Below are 17957 nucleotides of genomic sequence, written 5' to 3'. Positions count from 1 at the left end.
AAGTCGTGTCTGACTCTTTGTGACCTGGTGGACTGCACCCTGTCAGGCTCCTCTGTCCATGGGATTTTCCAGGGAAGGATACTGGAGTGGGTTGCTGTTTCCTTCTCCAGGGATCGATCCTGAAGTATCAATGCTGGATACCTATTGGGTTAGGCAGATATGATTTCTACTGCAAAAGACAAGATAACTAAAGAGAAGGATGAAGTTTTATGATATCAAGAGGAAGATGCTTAGAATAAAAATATAATATCTAGAGAATTCTTCCATCTTTGGAATCATAAAATGTCTTCTATCTCTGCTTCTCATTTCTTTTGTGCTTTTCCCTTACCTACCTTGAAGATTACCTTAAAGCCAGACCATGGTAAATAGCTTGCCCAATAGAAATGGTAGTTGCGAACATAGTTAATTGATCTCTGCTGTTTAACTCTTAGCTTCATTGTGGTATAATTTATTCTGGGTCATATTCTAGAAGTATGACTGTTAATCATGGATAGATTTGTTTCTTCTGTTAATGAGAAAGGCAACAGAAGGGTTGTATTCCCAGAAAAGCACTGCTTTTTAAGATTTCACACTTGGATACTGGGCAGGAGAATTCACTTGAGTAACTAGTAAGTCTGACATGACCCTTTTCTTTGTACTTTTCTCTTTGACCCCCTAATGAATCTGATGGGTTTTTTTTCTGACATTGTATAGAAACTGTTTCCTAACAGTACTTTGTATTCCTCAAATCTACAAAAGATTAAAGAATCAGGACTGTCTTTCTGACATTGATGCTTCTGGGACAGAGAAGGGCAGTTTCTATCACAGGTAATGATGACAATTCAATTTAATCCTTTACAACTTGTTTTTTTTTTTCATTTTTTATTTCCCTTTTAGATGATATATATCTAAAGAGTCTGGGAGTCTTATTCAGAAAGATAACCAAGCATATTTGTTATTATCATTATATATATATATATTTAATATGTAAATATACATATTTTATGAAAAAAGAGTTGAAAGTAGAGAATGAAAATTAAGTAGAATGAATTTTAGTAGAAAATGTAGAAGTAGAGAATGAAAGAAACCTGATGGAGAATTTAGCATTTGCTTCCTAGTTAGCCACAAATCATGCCCATTCTTCAACTTCTGAATAATTTTAAGGTACTTGTCTCTTATTTTAATTTATGCCTGAGGAACTGGAAATGCTAACAGTTGCAAGTTCTATATTTGGATTTGGTACAGATGCCTGTCAGTCTCACTGAAATGATAACTTCTCTCATCCAGCTTCGAGCATATCATTTTTACCTTATTAAGTCATCAGGTTTAGCTGAGCAATGAGGGTGTGATCTCTTTGTTATTGGGATTATAAAATGCTCCTGATGGTTTTTCAGGGTACTTGTGACTAAGACTTCAGTGCCAACCGTGGTATTTCTTGTCATCAGTTATGAGAGTGATGGATCCTATCTGTCTGGACCTCTGCTCCCTTGGTCGTCTGATCTAAGAACAGTCGGAACTCTGTTCTGACCTCATTTTATGCCAAGTCACAGAATTTCTTATAAAATAGAGGAGACATTTCAATAAATAAGATATATTTCATATCTCTAGAGTTGGGTCATTCATGACTTCTCTCACAGAGTTTCTCAAATGGTCAGGAGTGTCATTTTAGAGCCTGGAGCACTGGTCCCACAAGTAAGAAGACTCACGTGATGCTGGGAAAGATGGAGGGCAGGAGGAGAAGGGGGCGACAGAGGGTGAGATGGACATGACTCAGTGGACATGAGTTTGAGCAAGCTCTAGGAGATAGTAAAGGACAAAGAAGCCTGGCGTGCTGCCGTCCATGGGCTTGCAAAGTTGGACACAGCTTGGTGACTGAACAATGAAGAACAATTCCTTGCTCAGTCCCCTTCTCTCTTTGACCTGTGAATATGTCCTGGGGTTACCTTTCTCTAGAATGTGCAGACAGCAGCATAGGTCACATTGCCTGTTTAACAGACTCCATTTCATCACTTCTTCAATTTCTGTAAGTTTTCTTATGGCCATGTTGCTATTATTTTGGTTCTGTGTAGGAAACGCCAACTTCATAAATTGCAATTTTCCAGTGTCTCAGCCCAAGGAATATGGTGCATTCAACAGGGAAAAAGAAGCCAAGGAAACTAACCACACTTCACTTCAGCATCAAAAATCCTTCCAGTTGCAATAAATCCTCCTGTGACTAAGTTTATTCCCTGAAGGATGCTACATCCTTCTTTATATCACAGAACTGGCATCCCAGACCTTCCTAATTGAATTGAACTTCAGGTTCACTTTTAGGGCCCAAGAAGTGCTAAGTTTTCCCATAACCAACAACATCCTTCTTGTTTTCTCTTTCTCTTCCCTCCGCCATCGGATTACATTTTTGTGTATTTTCTAACATTCATGGGTAAGATTTTTTTCTAATTTTAAAAATATGTGTGGCCAGCATTTTCGGTGGAAATCACTGTGGATATGCCAGTGTCTAGTTCTGACTTTAGAAGAAATATTTTGACACTATGCATTCGCTTACAATTTCCATCTGTTCCTCCATGTGTTCTCCTTGTTCACCTTTGAGCGACTAAAATTTGTTATTTACAACTGAAATAATTCACAGATGAAATGGCCTTCAAATCCTGAAAACAAACAAACAGACAAAAAATGAAAACAGACAGAATCACTAGGTGGCTCTTTGAAGGACTGCATCGGGCAGAGGATTAACATTGAATTCGAAACACTTTAAAGAATAATCAGATATTTTACCCGTATTGGTAAACAATGAATTAGTTTTTATTCAGTCTGCTGAAAACTGTATTTGACTTTATGATGAAAAAATGTCAACTAATTAGACTGAAAACAAAACAAGAAGTCTAGAAAACAAAAATGGGGGGAAATCATGGGATATCTTAGGCAGCATAGGTCACATTGTCTGTTTATAAGCTCTAAGAAAAGAGCTTTGATTCCAGGGTAGATGAGATTGTGTTAAGGACAAAATAGCCACCGTCCTTATTTACAAATGAATTCTTCAGGTCCTGTCACTTTTTTCTACAAAAAAAAAAATCTAAAGGTAGAAAGCAGCTTTAAGTTACTGGGTAACAGAGTGCAGTTTGATTTTCTAAGGAAGGAAAGCGATAGTCACAAGCAAACACACACACACACACACACACACGAACAGTGCTCTGGAGAGTAGGGAATTAACTTCCCAAGCAGGGACCTCAGGCCTGGTCTGGTGGCTGTGACAGATCCATGCAGCCATTTGACAGGTTGTGATAACCTTTTAATGGAAAACAGTGTGAAGGAGCGGTGAAGGATTACTGAGTTCTAACAACATCTGTCTGGTAATTAAGATCCTTTTCTCATTATCACCATGTAATTCCAGGAACTTGTGTGGCATCTGTAGAATAATGACTCACTTCCGTGAGTTCTTTAGACTCTGAGAAAAATGGAAGCACTCAAATGTTGGGCATAGAACATGAGACATTGAGGTACAGGGAGAAGCAAGCTCCTCAACAGAAAAGATCACCCATCTGGGACTGATGTCTATGAAGATATTTACATCCCTGGGATTAAGTATCGAACACACTAGCAAGGTGTGTAATCACACGCAAAAAAAACTTTCTTTTAACAAAAGAGCTCTATATTTCAGTATTATTAGGAAATAAGGCATTCTTAAGGGACAAGCCATGAATCAAACAGGTCTTTTGAAAGAATAGGGTTCAAGCTCTGGTTTCTTCTTATTAACAAGATCGCCTTTGTCTCGGATGGCTTGTTTCCACTAAGAAATATAACCAGAACTTGCCTGTGGTCTGTGAACTTTCTCTTAGTGGAGCTCAGAATCATGACTAACACTGGCTGGATTTCCCCATTATGGTAGTCACTGGATTCAGTCATAACTGAACTGGCGAGTTCTCACTAGGTATTTGGAATTGCTTATCTGAGCGCAGATTCCTACTGAGACTTACCATTTGGTTCTGCAAAGTGTTTGACTTCTTTAAAGCTTTTCCTAGATTTCCCTGACAGTCCAGTGGTTAAGATTCTGTGCTTCCAGTGCAAGGGGTACAGGTTCAATTCCCAGTCAGGCAACTTAAGATCCCACACGCTGCATAGCAAGTGCTAAATAAATAAATAACCTAGCATCATATGATATTAAAAAAAAAAAACTTTTGCATAAGTGACAAATTTCAACTGAAGACGTTTGGTACCTCTCCAGAAACTGCATGGGAACAGGAGGAATTAAACTGGCAAAGTGGACGTGGGCTAGGGTTCGGTTGAGTTCTGCCTGCTTGGATGTTTTGGGGTGGCTTTGCAGAGCCATAATTCCCTCACAGCTAAGGGGCTACACAGCCCTGATTTCCTGCTGTATACTCTTTCCTCCATCAGTATTTAGGTATGGAGCCCTCAGTGAGGAATGGAAAGAGCAAAGATCTGTATTAGATACAGACTTGCAGTGTCTGTGGCTTATATTTGAAAGGCGGGAAGACTATAGCCATTCTGAATTATTACAGCATCAGGAGACAAAAGTGTTTTATTCCCCAGCTAGCTATATCACCTCCAGGAAAAAGAAAACGTGGGGAAGGAGATGGGAGGGAGATTCAAAAGGGAAGGGATACATGTATACCTGTGGCTGATTCATGTTGAGGTTTGACAGAAAACAACAAAATTCTGGAAAGCAATTATCCTTCAATTTAAAAATTAATTTAATAAAAGAAATGTGAAAAAAACAATAAATTATAACTAAGACCCTACATGTGAACCTTCCTAATATTCCCTGTTTCTTCCAGAGCAGGGAACAGCCAGGCAGCTTCGATAAGATCCTGGCCTCTCCTCTGCCTTTCTTTTACAATGTGTTTCAAGGTGCCCTTGTTTGGTTTAGCTGTAAGCGGAATGATGATTTCCATCAAGTTTTTCCAACAAGCAAATGATGTCAGTATATAAAACAGTTCGACCAGATGATGAGAGTAGGACACTGAACACATGGCTCCAGGTTTTGTTTTTTGTTTGTTTTTTTTTTAATATATTGTGTACTTTGGAAAAAAAAGTATGAAGCGTGCACCTGACTGTTTCCTTTTTATTGAACAACAAGGTTTAATGGCAACAGTAGGAAAACAGGTGTCTGTTCAGCTTGAGCGTGAAGGCCTAGACATTGAAAAACAAAATAGAAAAAAAAAAAATCCCAAGTCTTGAAGGAAAGCTTCTTTAGGCATAACGTAGTGGAGGTTAATTTATAATTTTGGCCCAGTTCTGCAAAGGCACGGGATTTGCCTGTCATATTTCCCATCCCCACCTCTAACCTGAAAAGAATATATTCTTTAGAAAAATAAGACCTAGGGTGAACTAAGTATTATGAGACCAGCTAGTCCTGTGGGCAGCAGGGTAAAGTGTTCTCTGGAGGTGAAGCATTTAAAATTATGTGTGTTTCTCAAATGACCCTGTTTTATGAAACAGAAACAGAATGATGGACATAGAGAACAACAGAGTGGTGGTTGCCAAGGGGGACGGGCGTAGGAAGGGATGGAGGGGGAGGTTGGGGTTAGCAGATGTATCGATTCATTTATAGAATCAATGAACACCAGGGTCCTACCGTACAGCACAGAGAACTGTATTCAGTATTCCATGATAATCCATAGTGGAAAAGGATATTTAAAAAGAATGTACATATGTATAACTGAATCCCTTTGCTGCACAGCAGAAATTAACACAACATTGCAGATCAACTATTTGTTGTTGTTGATGATGATGTCTTGTTGCTAAGTCACGTCTGACTCTTTTGCAGCCCCATGGACTATAGCCCACCAGGCTCCTGTGTCCATGGGATTTCCCAGGCAAGAATATTGGAGTGGGTTGCCATCTCCTTTTCTAGTCAACTATACTTCCATAAAAGAAAAATTGAAGAAAAAATAAAGTTGTGTGTTTGAAACTTTTTTTTCTGGCCATATGTAAATGGCCATAGCAATATTGAAAAAAGATTTCTGTGTGTTATTTGGTGACCTAGAATTTGTGCTAGGACCCTAAAAACCGCAGAAATACATTTCATGGACGCATCATCCTACAGGAAGGGATGTTTTGCTATTCTGGTCATGAACCTGGGAAAAGGGAACTCCTGGGAGTTCTGGGAAAATCTGTGCCTTGAAATTAACCAAGTGCAAGACAGCAAGATTCCTATCATCAAACATGCTTTTACTGCTTCATTACTTTATATGCAACAACCTTTGGCCTCAGTGTGGAAAATACGGAGCTTGTGGAACTGGAGTCTGGCTCTTTATGTCTACAGTCATCACACAAACACAGAATTGCTGTAATTTGGCTAAATGGCGTGTAGTGATGGACAGTCTAGGGGTTTAGAGCTGCCAAGGTGCCATTTGAAGGGATAGTTTTCAGGTCTGTTGTGTTAGAGATCCACTGATCAAAGCGGTCTGACTCCAATCTGAAACCCTTGAAAGATGATGTCTGTGTTGTCTGAACCTTGTTTTTTACCTATACTTTTATGGAGACTCCTTTACGCAAAATACTGCACATGTAGATTACTTAAAATGATTTGTTGGGAGTCATTTCCTGTCAAGGACATGCTTTCATAAATCCTAAGACTATCACTACCTACATATCTGTATACTTAGAATTTTGGGCGAACTAGAATATTGTCTGCTTGTAACAGGTTCCTTGATATCAACAGACATGTGGTAGTTACACTAGGAAAGCATCAGTCATGTTGGTTTGGCTGCAAGACTTGACATTTTAATTTTACCAATGAGTGTTGAGTATTCAGAATGGGCTTCAGTCCCTCTGTCTAATAATATCGTGGTAGTTCCTAGATTGTGTGAAGAGTAATGAGAAAATGTGTGTTTAGGCTGTTTGAATGCTTTAGAAAGAGGTGCAATACAAGGTGTGAAATACAAACTTCATCATTTAGTTCTTGCTTAATTTTAATGTATATGCATACGAAGTCGTGTTAGTTCTTCAATATGGCACCAGTTCCTCTCCCATCATTTCTGTGCTAGTTTGAGCAGTCTTTCTCTCTCATTTAGGCCTTCATATCAGCTTCTTCACCGATCTCCTGGTCTCCATTTTTCTCCCCTTCCAAACACTATAGAATAGACCATTAATTTTATTAATGATGGCCCTGAGCAAAAGCCCAACTCCCTCCATGACTTACAGATTAAACATTAATTCCAGCCAGGGCTTCTTTAATATGGATGTATTATTATTTTATAGCCTCATTAACTTCACCTCCCTATTTACAATCCATCTCCCAAACTCAACTACTGCTTTTCGTTGAATGTGAGATTTAGTTTTCTACATCCACAAATTCATTTGCTTTTCCCTTTAATAGAATGCCTTCTTCTACCCAAAGTACAGATGCAATTCCCCTTCTATACTGCCCTTTCAAAGTATCTCCCATTCTGCATATTTATTGTTAGGATCACACCTGCCTGACCTAATTGATTGATATTTACTCTTGCTGTTGTGAATAGAATTCTTTTATTTTATTAGATTTTCTTGCTAGTTAATACAGGTATCCAACCATTTCCTCATCAGTTGCTAAGTTGTGTTCCACTCTTTTTAACCCCTTCGACTGTGGCACTCAAGTCTCCTCTATCCCCCACTATCTCCCAGAGTTTGTTCAAATTTGATTAAGTATCCACCTGCAATGCAGGAGACCCCGGTTCAATTCCTGGGTCAGGAAGATCTGCTGGAGAAAGGATAGGCTACCCATTCCAGTATTCTTGGGCTTCCCTAGTGGTTCGGCTGGTAAAGAATTCACCTGCAGTGCAGAAAACCTGGGTTTAATCCCTGGGTTGGGAAGATCCCCTGGAGCAGGGAAAGGCTACCCACTCCAGTATTCTGGCCTGGAGAATTCCATGGACTATATAGTCCATGGGGTCGCAGAGTTAGTTGGACGCGACTGAGTGACTTTCACATGTCCATTGAGTTGGTGATGCCATCCAACCATCTTATCTTCTGCCACCACTTCTCCACTTGGCCTTCAATCTTTCCCAGCATCAGCATCTTTTCCAGTGAGTCAGCTCTTTGTATCAGGTGGCCAAAGTATCAGGGCTTTAGTTTCAGCAGCAATCCTTTTAATGACTATTCAGGGTTGATTTCCTTTAGGATTGACTGTTTTGATCTCCTTGCAGTACAAGAGACTCTCAAGAGTCTTCTCCAGAGAAGGAAGTGGCATCCGACTCCATGGATAGTATCCAATTATATCATTTTCCAATAATGATTATTTCGTCTTTCCTACAGTTATACCACAATTTGTTATTCCTGCCTTGTTGCATTGGCTAGAACTTTCAAAGCAGTAGTCAGCATTCTTGGCTTAGTCTTGATATTAAGGAAACCACCTTCCCAAGAGTTTCACAGTTAAGTATGACTTAGATTGGTGCCCAGAGTCAATATTTTTAAGTCGTATAGAGTATCATTCTAATTCCAGTCTATAAAGACATCTTTTTAAAAAGGCTGAAATTTATATTTTGCATTTTTAAGTTTTAAACATTGGTAAGCATACATTTAAACAGGTACCTATAGATAAACATGCATACTGAACATATGAACTTGCAGAGAATAAAGCAACAAATTGCCATGCAGCCATCATCCACTTCAGCAGTGATCAGTTTTGTTTTGTCCTGAGATCACTCACTTTCCTTTCCTCTTAATGTTTTCAAGTAAATCACAGACATCTTATTATTCAGTGTAGAGATATTATAGCATGTATCTCTGAAAGATAAGGACTATTTTAAAACATAACCATAATACATTTGACACATATACCAATTAAGGGTAACCCTTTAGTAATATGTATTATCGAATCAATGATCAGAGTGCCCCTTTTATCAGGATCTAAATAAGTTTTACTCATTGTAATTGGGTTATGTATCTCTTTTTAATGTCTATATTTTAGGTTTTTCTTTTCTCTCACCCTTGGATCTGTATCAAGTTCTAGTTGTCTTTGTCTTTTTATCTTTTTTAAATTTTTTTTAAAGAAATCGGGTTATTTGCCCTGTAGAGCCTCCATACTTTGGGTTTTTCCACTTGCATCCTGTGACATTTTTTTATATGTTCCCCCTGACCCATGTTCTTCCTGTAAATTAGTAGCTGTATCTGGATGCTTGATTAGGTTTCATTTGGGTGATAAAAATACTTTATAGATACTTTTATAGAAATTGATTTTCAATCTCATCAGTGTTGATTATCTCTTGAAATGACCATGACTTTTATTTTGATATGCCATGATTTTTTAATTTGATGAATAAGATAATGAATTTGCCTCATAGTTTCTGTCTTTTAACCTTTAATCTACTTTCATTTCATTTACTTGATGAATAAAATAACCTATGTCATTAAATGTTGCATGGTAATTTCAGCATCTCCCTGAATAACTGAATCCTTGATCAGTTCCGTTTGTTTTGATGTGATTGGTTTGGTGCTCCAAACTTTTGGCCAATCTGGAAAATGAGAGTTTAACGTTTTCTACAATGGCATGACCTTCTTCCAGCCAAATTGATACTGGTAGAAAATGCAGAATACAATAAAGAATGTGCCCCTTCTACATTTAGCCTGGCGAGATCTATAAATACATCAAATTAAGCCAGTCAAGTGTACTGCTAGCATTTGCTTTGTAGGCTATATGGATTTTACTCCTTTAGGAAAGGTATTGATAGGAAAAGAGTCAACAAACAGCTTGAAAGTTTGTTGACTTCTGGCTATGGAAATTTTATACTCAGATAAAACTGTCAGCAATTAATAGAAAATATATAGCAGACCTGTATATCTGGAGTGGCTTCTTCGCTATGAAAAGATTACTGGCTTAAGGAAGAAAATGTAGCTTTCGTGTGACTCCACCCAGCCAGCAATCCACTGTAGGAGACTCCTTTAGCAAAGCTAAAGACATCCTAAAAGGTGTTTATGCCATTAACTTGTTGCTCTAAGAAGCAGTTTAGAATGATCACCCTGTGATCATTGTGAGTGAAATGTGCTGTAAGAAAGAAAAAAAAAAAAAGCAACATCTATTGTTTGAAAAATAACCTTTCTTGACAAGTTTTATTTTTCTAAGGATAACACTATCTAATGACACCCAAGCATTTGCTCAGCAACTGCTGGCAACTTAGAATCTGTTTTCTGTTTAGCTACAAATGAGCTCAGGGTTACAACAAAAATTAGAATTTTGTTTTACGAGCAGAAGCCCCCATGGGTCATTTTTCATTCTGCCAAAGAAGGAAGAAATAATACTAGAGTCTTCCCAGAGAGCTTGTAAGGGTGGGAGGAATCTAAAGGCAATTCTATGAACCGACTTCAGCCCCAAAATACATATAAGAAAATAGAAAATAAGCGTGTCCCGATTCACTTCTGTGACCTTGGGCATCCTGTACACTTTTGTGACTTGCTTGAGCAATTTTATGAAAGGCTGCAGAACTATTCTTTTGAGATGATTTGTATCCTCTTTTTCAATATGGGACATTAGATACTAAAGCTCAAGTCTGTCACTTAACCAGTTAACCTCCATCAGCCCTTATCAGCTTATTCTTTGGACAGATGCTTACCTTCTGGGTAATCTACCAGCTTCTAAGTATTTCCAGCTTGGGACTTCCCTGGCAGTCCAGGGGTTACAACTTCATCTTCCAATGCAGGGGGTGTGGGTTCGATCCCTGTTTCAAGGCCAAAAAACCAAAACATAAAACAGAAGCAATATTGTAACAAATTCAATAAAGACTTTAAACAATGGTCTCCATAAAAAAAAAATCTTAAAAAACATTACTTCCAGTTTATTAGTGAGTGCTGAGGTCCATGAAGTGAGATGCTCTAATTCTACTTTAGAAAGCTCTGGTTCCATTTATGGTCTCATGATGGTTCTTCCCTTAGGAAGAGGGAAGTGTTTCTATAGCAGAGTTGAGAAGAGGAGAGGCCAAGGAGATGGGCTCTGGGAATACCCAGGTCAGGATAGGTTTTTTTGATCTTCTCTTATCACTTTTTTTCCCCCAAGTATCTATTTGCTATTCAGCAAAGGATTGAATTACTACTTGAAAAAAAAAATGCCAACCCAGGGCTATGATGCTTCCGTGGTTCTGTCTGGCTCTGGATCTTCCTTTGGAGAGCAAATGCCTTCCCCACCCATCCGTTGGCATCTATAGGAACTGCATTAGGTGGCGTGGCTTTTCTTGCTCATCTTCTGAGCCAGAGCATCATTTTCAGGAACAACATAAGCATTTTTTTCCTAGTAGAAGTTCAAAGTGCTCTGGTACATAATTGCTGAGGTGCTACATTCTAAGCAAAAATAATAATTTCAGATTTATTTTAAAAAACTGGGAGATCGAACATCAAGGAAGCATGCAGATTTCTAAATACACAACCACGGAGAATATTACAGGTAAGGATTGAAGAAAAAAAAAACCCTGCAACTTTGCAGCAATTGACATTTTCATGTCAGAATATAAAAATTGTTAGTATTCGTATATGGTATTGAGGAAACTGCATGGAGTGATTTAATTTCATCTTCTGCAAGTCAATTGTTAAGAATTGTCCTTAAAACTCCTAGTCAGGGCTCATTCCCTCAGGGAAGACAGGATCTAATGATCCTTCCTTGGGGTAAACACTATATACTCATACTAATTCCTGCTAATTGTCAAAGAAGAATAGACTGGTTTCTTATCAGCAGTTTGCTTTTGTGTAATAGCTATGGTTTGTTGGTGCTATCTACTTCACTGATAAGGAAAACACCACTTAAAACAAGCAAGAAAGTGAACCATCCTTTCCAGCAGTATTTTCTTTTTAGGCTGTCTTTGAGCAGAAAAAGCCTAGTATTCTACAGGAAATACACTGTGTGATTCTATGGGAAAATATTTAGTAATGAGCAGCCAACACTTAATTACTCCTCAAAATTTTATTCTGCATGTTTACTAAAGTGTGCAATAGTATGTGATTTCCAAAATGTTTAGTTACTGATACTATGGCCCATATTCTATGGATATGTTGCTATTAATATATTTAACTATTTCGGAGTTTTAAACCATTCAGATAACACAAGAGATTACAAATACATTGAATTTATGTAACTTGGAAGCTCAGTCAGAAATGTTAAAGAATTACACCTGAAACTTACAATATATTGTAAATCATATTCTTCAATAAAAAAATTTTAAGAACTATTATAGAATTATGTGGATCTGGAAAGTTGAAAATAATTACGTATTTGAGATAGTTTCTTTTTCTTCTAGCTCAGTTGTTCTTCAGTTTTATTTTATAAGCAAATTGAAAAGGTATGAATTATTGACAGTGATTTTGAAAGACAATAATTTATTAATATTTACTTCATGTTTTGTAATCACTCAGTGGTTACCCCTCCAAATCAAACCATCTCTTCACATTTTGTAAAAGAATAATTTACCAAGAAACAACATTCGAGGCTGATTATATGTAATTACAGAGTCCGGACAGAAATGTTTTTGCTTCTCTTTGTTCCACATTTATGCCATTAGTAATGGAAACATGTCATCTCTTTGTGTGTAATTTTGCAGCTGGCGAAGCATTTTATCAAACTTTGCAGCAATACTATGATATCTCATTTTTGTAGCTGAATACTCTGCAACAGGTAGCTGGGACCAGAGTCCTGCAGACAATATTTGGCAAAATTGTGCCTTGCACCTGATTCTTCTCAGCTAACTCCAGGGTCCTTTCACTACCTTTTATCTATAAAGATCTCCTTTTAGGGAGAATTGTTTACAGCCTTACAAATTTCCACTGCAGTGACTTTAGCTATTGTTATGTCTAGGTGGTCACAATTAAAGAATTGTGAATAGATGGAAAGAAGAAAGGCGGGGGGGTGGGGGGCGCAGTGGGAGGCAGGCAGGCTAGAAAGGAGGGAATCCTATTGCCGGGTGGAGGATTTGGGGAGTCTTTAAAATGGTAATTTTAGTCTCCACATCCATGGTTAAGTCAGAGAACTGTCCAGACCTCCTCAAAATGGTCACTGGTCACTCGTCCTGAAGTCACTTGTCCATCCTGACAGACCAGGTTGAGAGTGAAACACTTGAAAGCAACTACTGTACTTACACGTTCCTTATAATTTTGAAACTGGTAACATTCCAGAGAAGGTATGTTTGGGATAAAATGTCCATATAAATGCCAAACATAAGGTAATGAAGTCATAGTTACATATTCCTAATGGCTGTTCAGTTAGCACTTACTTTTGTTGTCGTTGTTTAGTCGCTAAGTTGTTTCTGACTCTACCAGCAAATTTTGACAAACTAGTTACAAAGCAGAATGAGGCAGAGTTTATTAAGGACTGAGTAAGTGAGATCTCTGTTGCCTACTTCTTTTAAAAGCAGCTATGAAGGTCATCTTTTAGATATCAAAAGCACATTCTCTTGGCAGAACTGTAATCTTTACCTCTTATAAATTCCTGCCAGCTGCATTAAAAAGAATGCTGTTTCTACAGTTTGGCTGAGGAACCTGCTCTGTCTGTTTCATTAATTTCTGGCAGAATTACCAAACGGAAACTGACTGAGCAATATAGCATGTATAGGCCAAAGACAAAGGATATCACTGCAAAATTTATAGATCTGCTTCGGGCTGACCATGCACAGGGTTCAACTAAGGAGAATATAAGGAAGCCTGGCAAAAATCTGAAAGGTGCATTTATCACCATTTCCAGCCCCGGTTCTTCTGACAATTAATTATAACTTATTCCTGTGTTTGGCTGTTGGTTCAGAACAGTTGTATCCAAGTCAGTCCACACTTTGTGTCTCCTGGGAGTTAATTTCTGCTTTGTAATTCCATGATCATTTTTATTCTTTCTGCTGCTAAAGGATTCAAGCACTAAGTAGGATAGTCCCTGACAGCATAAGAGAGCCGCTACTTCATTGTCTCCAAGAGTTATTTTATTATCAACTATTCCTATTCCTAGTGATCCTATTCCATAATCTAAGGACTTTGCAAATGATTGTGTCATAACTGAGGGTGTCATGCAAAGGATAATGCATGTCAGGGAGAATACTTTTAAAGGATTGGGGAGGGGAAATGGATTATTTCAAGTTTTAACCCCACGTTTCTTAATGCTACCTAGTTGATAAAACAAGATCAGAAAGTCCAAGGAATAGGTATGATGTATCTGTCTCTTCTATCACAGCTAATTTTCTTTGTTAGTTTGCAATGAATATGGAGTGTCTGCTTTGGTGGGGAAGGGAATGTTGGTTTTGATGTTTTTAGTGAAAGCCTTAGCATTTGTTCTGGAAGAGCCTGCTGCAGTGTTTGCTGCCCAGCATGTGTAAGGGGGAATTCTTAGCAGACTGGCAGGAGGGATTCAGGGACTGCTGCTGGGGTCTGTTGGAGGCTCAGAGCTCCGTTGCAGGAATGAGGGTGACAGAACTCTGTGGGCGGTCCCCTCGGCAGAAATACTCTGCCCAGCTTGTCATTCCATAGATCCCTGTCAGCAGTGAAAGTTCTTAAGCACAAAACCTTTAACACTGAAGACAAACACCCACCTGGTATTTTTAAAGGCAGTTGCCATGGATGAAAATATTCATAGCACCTAAGTATATAGTTTTTCACATGAAGATATATGTCAAAATTCATGCTAAGTGGTATATAGAAATTGCCTACTCAATGATTTTATAGGCCAAATGATGCAAATTATGTTCCCTTCTTCCTGAAAAAAAAAAATGATAAAAGGGTAGCTGATAAGAGAGGGTAAGAAAATCACTCCGTGATTCTTTGGTTAGGTTTATAGGCCCGAGCTGGACATTTAGAAAAGCATTCTGAAAAGAACTTTTTCTTGGAACAATTTAAAAATGAATCCAATTTTTAATTACCATAGTAATGAATCAAGAAAAGCATGCGTCTTTGAAAATCTTCTGATTTCTATTAAGCTTTATATCTGTTTGATAGATACCAAAATTGAGATTCTTCCATATCTGCTCCATTTTGCCACCTGCTATTATTCATCAGATGCCAGTTTAGCACCAATTCCTTTACCTTGTTGTTAAGTTGCTGAGTTGTGTCTGACTCTCTGTGATCCCATGGACTGCCGCACACCAGGCTTCCCTGTCCTTGTCTATCTCCCGCTCAAACTCGTGTCCACTGAATCGGTAATCCTTTACCTAGATTATTGATAATCTCTGTAAAAGTCCTATAAGAGTCCCCTGTTTTCTAAATGGGAAAATTGACCATCTGGGTGGTTCAGAAACTTACTCTTGAACACAAAGCTAGTAGGAGATAGTATTTGAACCAGATCTGTCTCCAAAGTGCAAATCATTTTGACTGTCCTTTGCTCTTCCTCCTAAAAGCCATTGGTGAGAACCATAAAATGGTCCCAAACATGCCTTAGACAGAAGAATAAGAGACCAGAAAGGCATTGAATCATTCAGAAAGTGAATAATCAGATGCTAAGTATTTTGATCAGGTAGAGTAACAATCAAGCAGAATTAGAGGAGCAATTAAGTTAAATGTCAAAGCACAATGTGCCCTGATGAAGCAAATGAAAAAGAAAGGCGGGAGAAAATGGGAAAATACATGAAAGGTCAAATATAAGTAAATAGCAGGATCTGAATTCCAGTTGCAAATACTAAAATAGAAATTAATATAGAGGACAAAGGGTTAAAAATCACTAAGACTGTGTCAGGTAATATTTCATTTCAAAATGAAATAATGTTATCGATTAGTTGCCATTTAACATTGATATCTAAATTCAGTTGCACTGATACGAATTTATATCATTATTTTTGAGCCTTCTTGGAAAATTTTTCTTTTTTTTTCTAACTTCTTATTTTGTATTAAGGTATGGCCAATTAACAATGTTGTGATAGTTTCAGGAGAACAGTGAAGGGACTCAGCCATACATGGAAAATGTATTTTTCTTAGTAGATCTTCTCTTTTCCACGTCTTTAGAAGATAAAGTATTGGTTATAAGAAATGTTTGTTTCCTATTTAGTTGTAATTAAATTAACTATAATTATCCTTTTATAATTGTATTCTGTTTATTTACAGGTAGAAATTACTTAATGTGTTTAAGTCTTAATGCTGTTGTTTATTGAGCCAGAAACTTTAGTGGAGTACATCTTATCTTATATGAGCTCTTCCTTTTAAGAGTATTTAAAGGCTGCTCAGAAGAGGGAAAGATGGGTGTAAAACTTTCCCTGTTTATCTTTTATCCAGCCACATCCACATCTACAGCTGGGACAAGCCATCTTGTCAAGTGTGCAGAGAAGGAGAAAACTTTCTGTGTGAATGGAGGCGAGTGCTTCATGGTGAAAGACCTTTCAAATCCCTCAAGATACTTGTGCAAGTAAGAAAAGAAATCCTCTGTGTGACTTCTGTCCATGACCGCTTCTTTCAGATGATTCCGTGTCTCATGATGTATTGTTGCTGTCTTATCCAGTTTCGTTGCATCCTTTGAATAATGCTGTTTTATTTGTAGAGTGTTGTGAAAGGTCACACCATTTATCTACTCTGTTATATCCAGAATGTTTTTTTGCTTTTTTCCATGTGGGTGTTTGGTTGTTTTTTTGTTTTTTTGCCTTCATATTTATAAAATTGCTTTCCTTGTGGTTTTCCTCCTTGTTACCTAAGAGAGATGTGCAAATATCCTAGACGCCTAGAACTTGGGATCCCTGCATCTGCATCCAATGTATGATGGAAGCTGTAAGATAATGTTCCCTTTTACCTGGTGTCACCTGTGAAGCAGATAGGACAACTAAGAGAAGCAGAAGGGCCTGCAATTATTTGCTGACTGATCTGTTAAACTTGGCATTAGCTTTATAGCTCCTTTTTAAAAATGGAGTTTAAGTTGATCTCACTAATGAAAAACCAGCAATGTGTATTAGTTTGGAAATGCACTTAGTGTGTGTAGCATCATTGCGTGTAGAAGGCAGAGTGTTTTTTCATGCACTGTAGTTATTTATAGATATATTTAAAATGGTGCCCTCTCCAATGACCTGAAGGAGTTGATGAACCGTTACGAAGTATCACACTTATTCTCTCTCAACAGACAAAATTAAACAAAGATGTTGTCAGGACATTAAATATTAAAACCCTGCAGTTAAAATTAGTAGATCTCATTAAAAGCACATTTATTGTGCAATGCATTTTTAGTTTATGCTTGATATATAGGGTCTGTGTGGTCCATGGACTCAAATAATTTGTCATGCTAAAAGATATTTAATGTCTCATTGAAATGATTAAAAATACATGTTTATTTTGTAGTTAACTAGAAGCTGTATCTTTCATAAATATAGAGAATAGTTATAAGCCAAGATAAAATTAATAGGTAAGAGTCTTTTCAAAACTTTGAAGCAAGATTAAAAACTGAAAACATATATATAAAAAATAATTTATTTCAGGTCTGAATGATTTTATGACTGTCAAATGTTTTTTATTTTATATTGTGATTTAGCCTGTTAGCAATGTTGTGACAGTTTCAGGTAGACAGCAAAAGGACTCAGTCGTACAGGTACATGTATCCATTCTCCCCCAAACTCCCCTCCCATCGAGGCTGCGACATAACACCGAACAGTTTCCTATGCCAACATGTTTATTGTTTGAAAATTAAAAATTCACCTTTTTTGGTCACCAGCATATCAAATCTATGTACCTATAGCAGAGAATTAAAATGGGTCAGTTTTAGCCTTTGGTTCTGCCAGTTTGCTGTGAATATATCCCAAACATTCCTCCCTCCCTGAATTTTTCATTGTGAGTGGAAATGAATAAATTCTGTAATTTCCTATAAGATTTTCTCCGATCAAAATAGAAAATATCAGAAGCTGAGAATTATAATCTGTAAAATGAGATACATTTACTATATGGGTACATCCTGCTAGTCTGCCCTAGTCTTAGACATACAATCTAGTTATGTTTCAGTAAGTCTCCTTGGAAGAAAACCTTTAAATTACAGTTCCTTAGATGCTTCTCCTTTTTAAACAATCATACCCAGATTATTTAAATCTGTGCCTCCTTTTTTTTTTTTTTTTTTTTTTTTTTTTTAA

At 37.5% G+C, this 17957-nt stretch overlaps 1 protein-coding gene across 1 annotated transcript in view; it reads left to right on the top strand.

The window, feature by feature from the left end:
* Positions 1-17957, top strand: part of LOC104987744 (pro-neuregulin-3, membrane-bound isoform-like) — a 104091-nt gene that overhangs the window by 74210 nt on the left and 11924 nt on the right. Inside the window, exon 2 of the mRNA XM_010838801.1 lies at positions 16132-16261. Coding sequence (XP_010837103.1) covers positions 16132-16261 — 130 coding nt within the window. The remainder of the gene's footprint in view (positions 1-16131; positions 16262-17957) is intronic.

The sequence above is a fragment of the Bison bison genome, unplaced genomic scaffold, assembly GCF_000754665.1.
Source record: "Bison bison bison isolate TAMUID 2011002044 unplaced genomic scaffold, Bison_UMD1.0 scf7180017864105, whole genome shotgun sequence".
Taxonomy (NCBI): Eukaryota; Metazoa; Chordata; class Mammalia; order Artiodactyla; family Bovidae; genus Bison; species Bison bison.
This window is presented reverse-complemented; position numbering and strand designations above follow the sequence as displayed.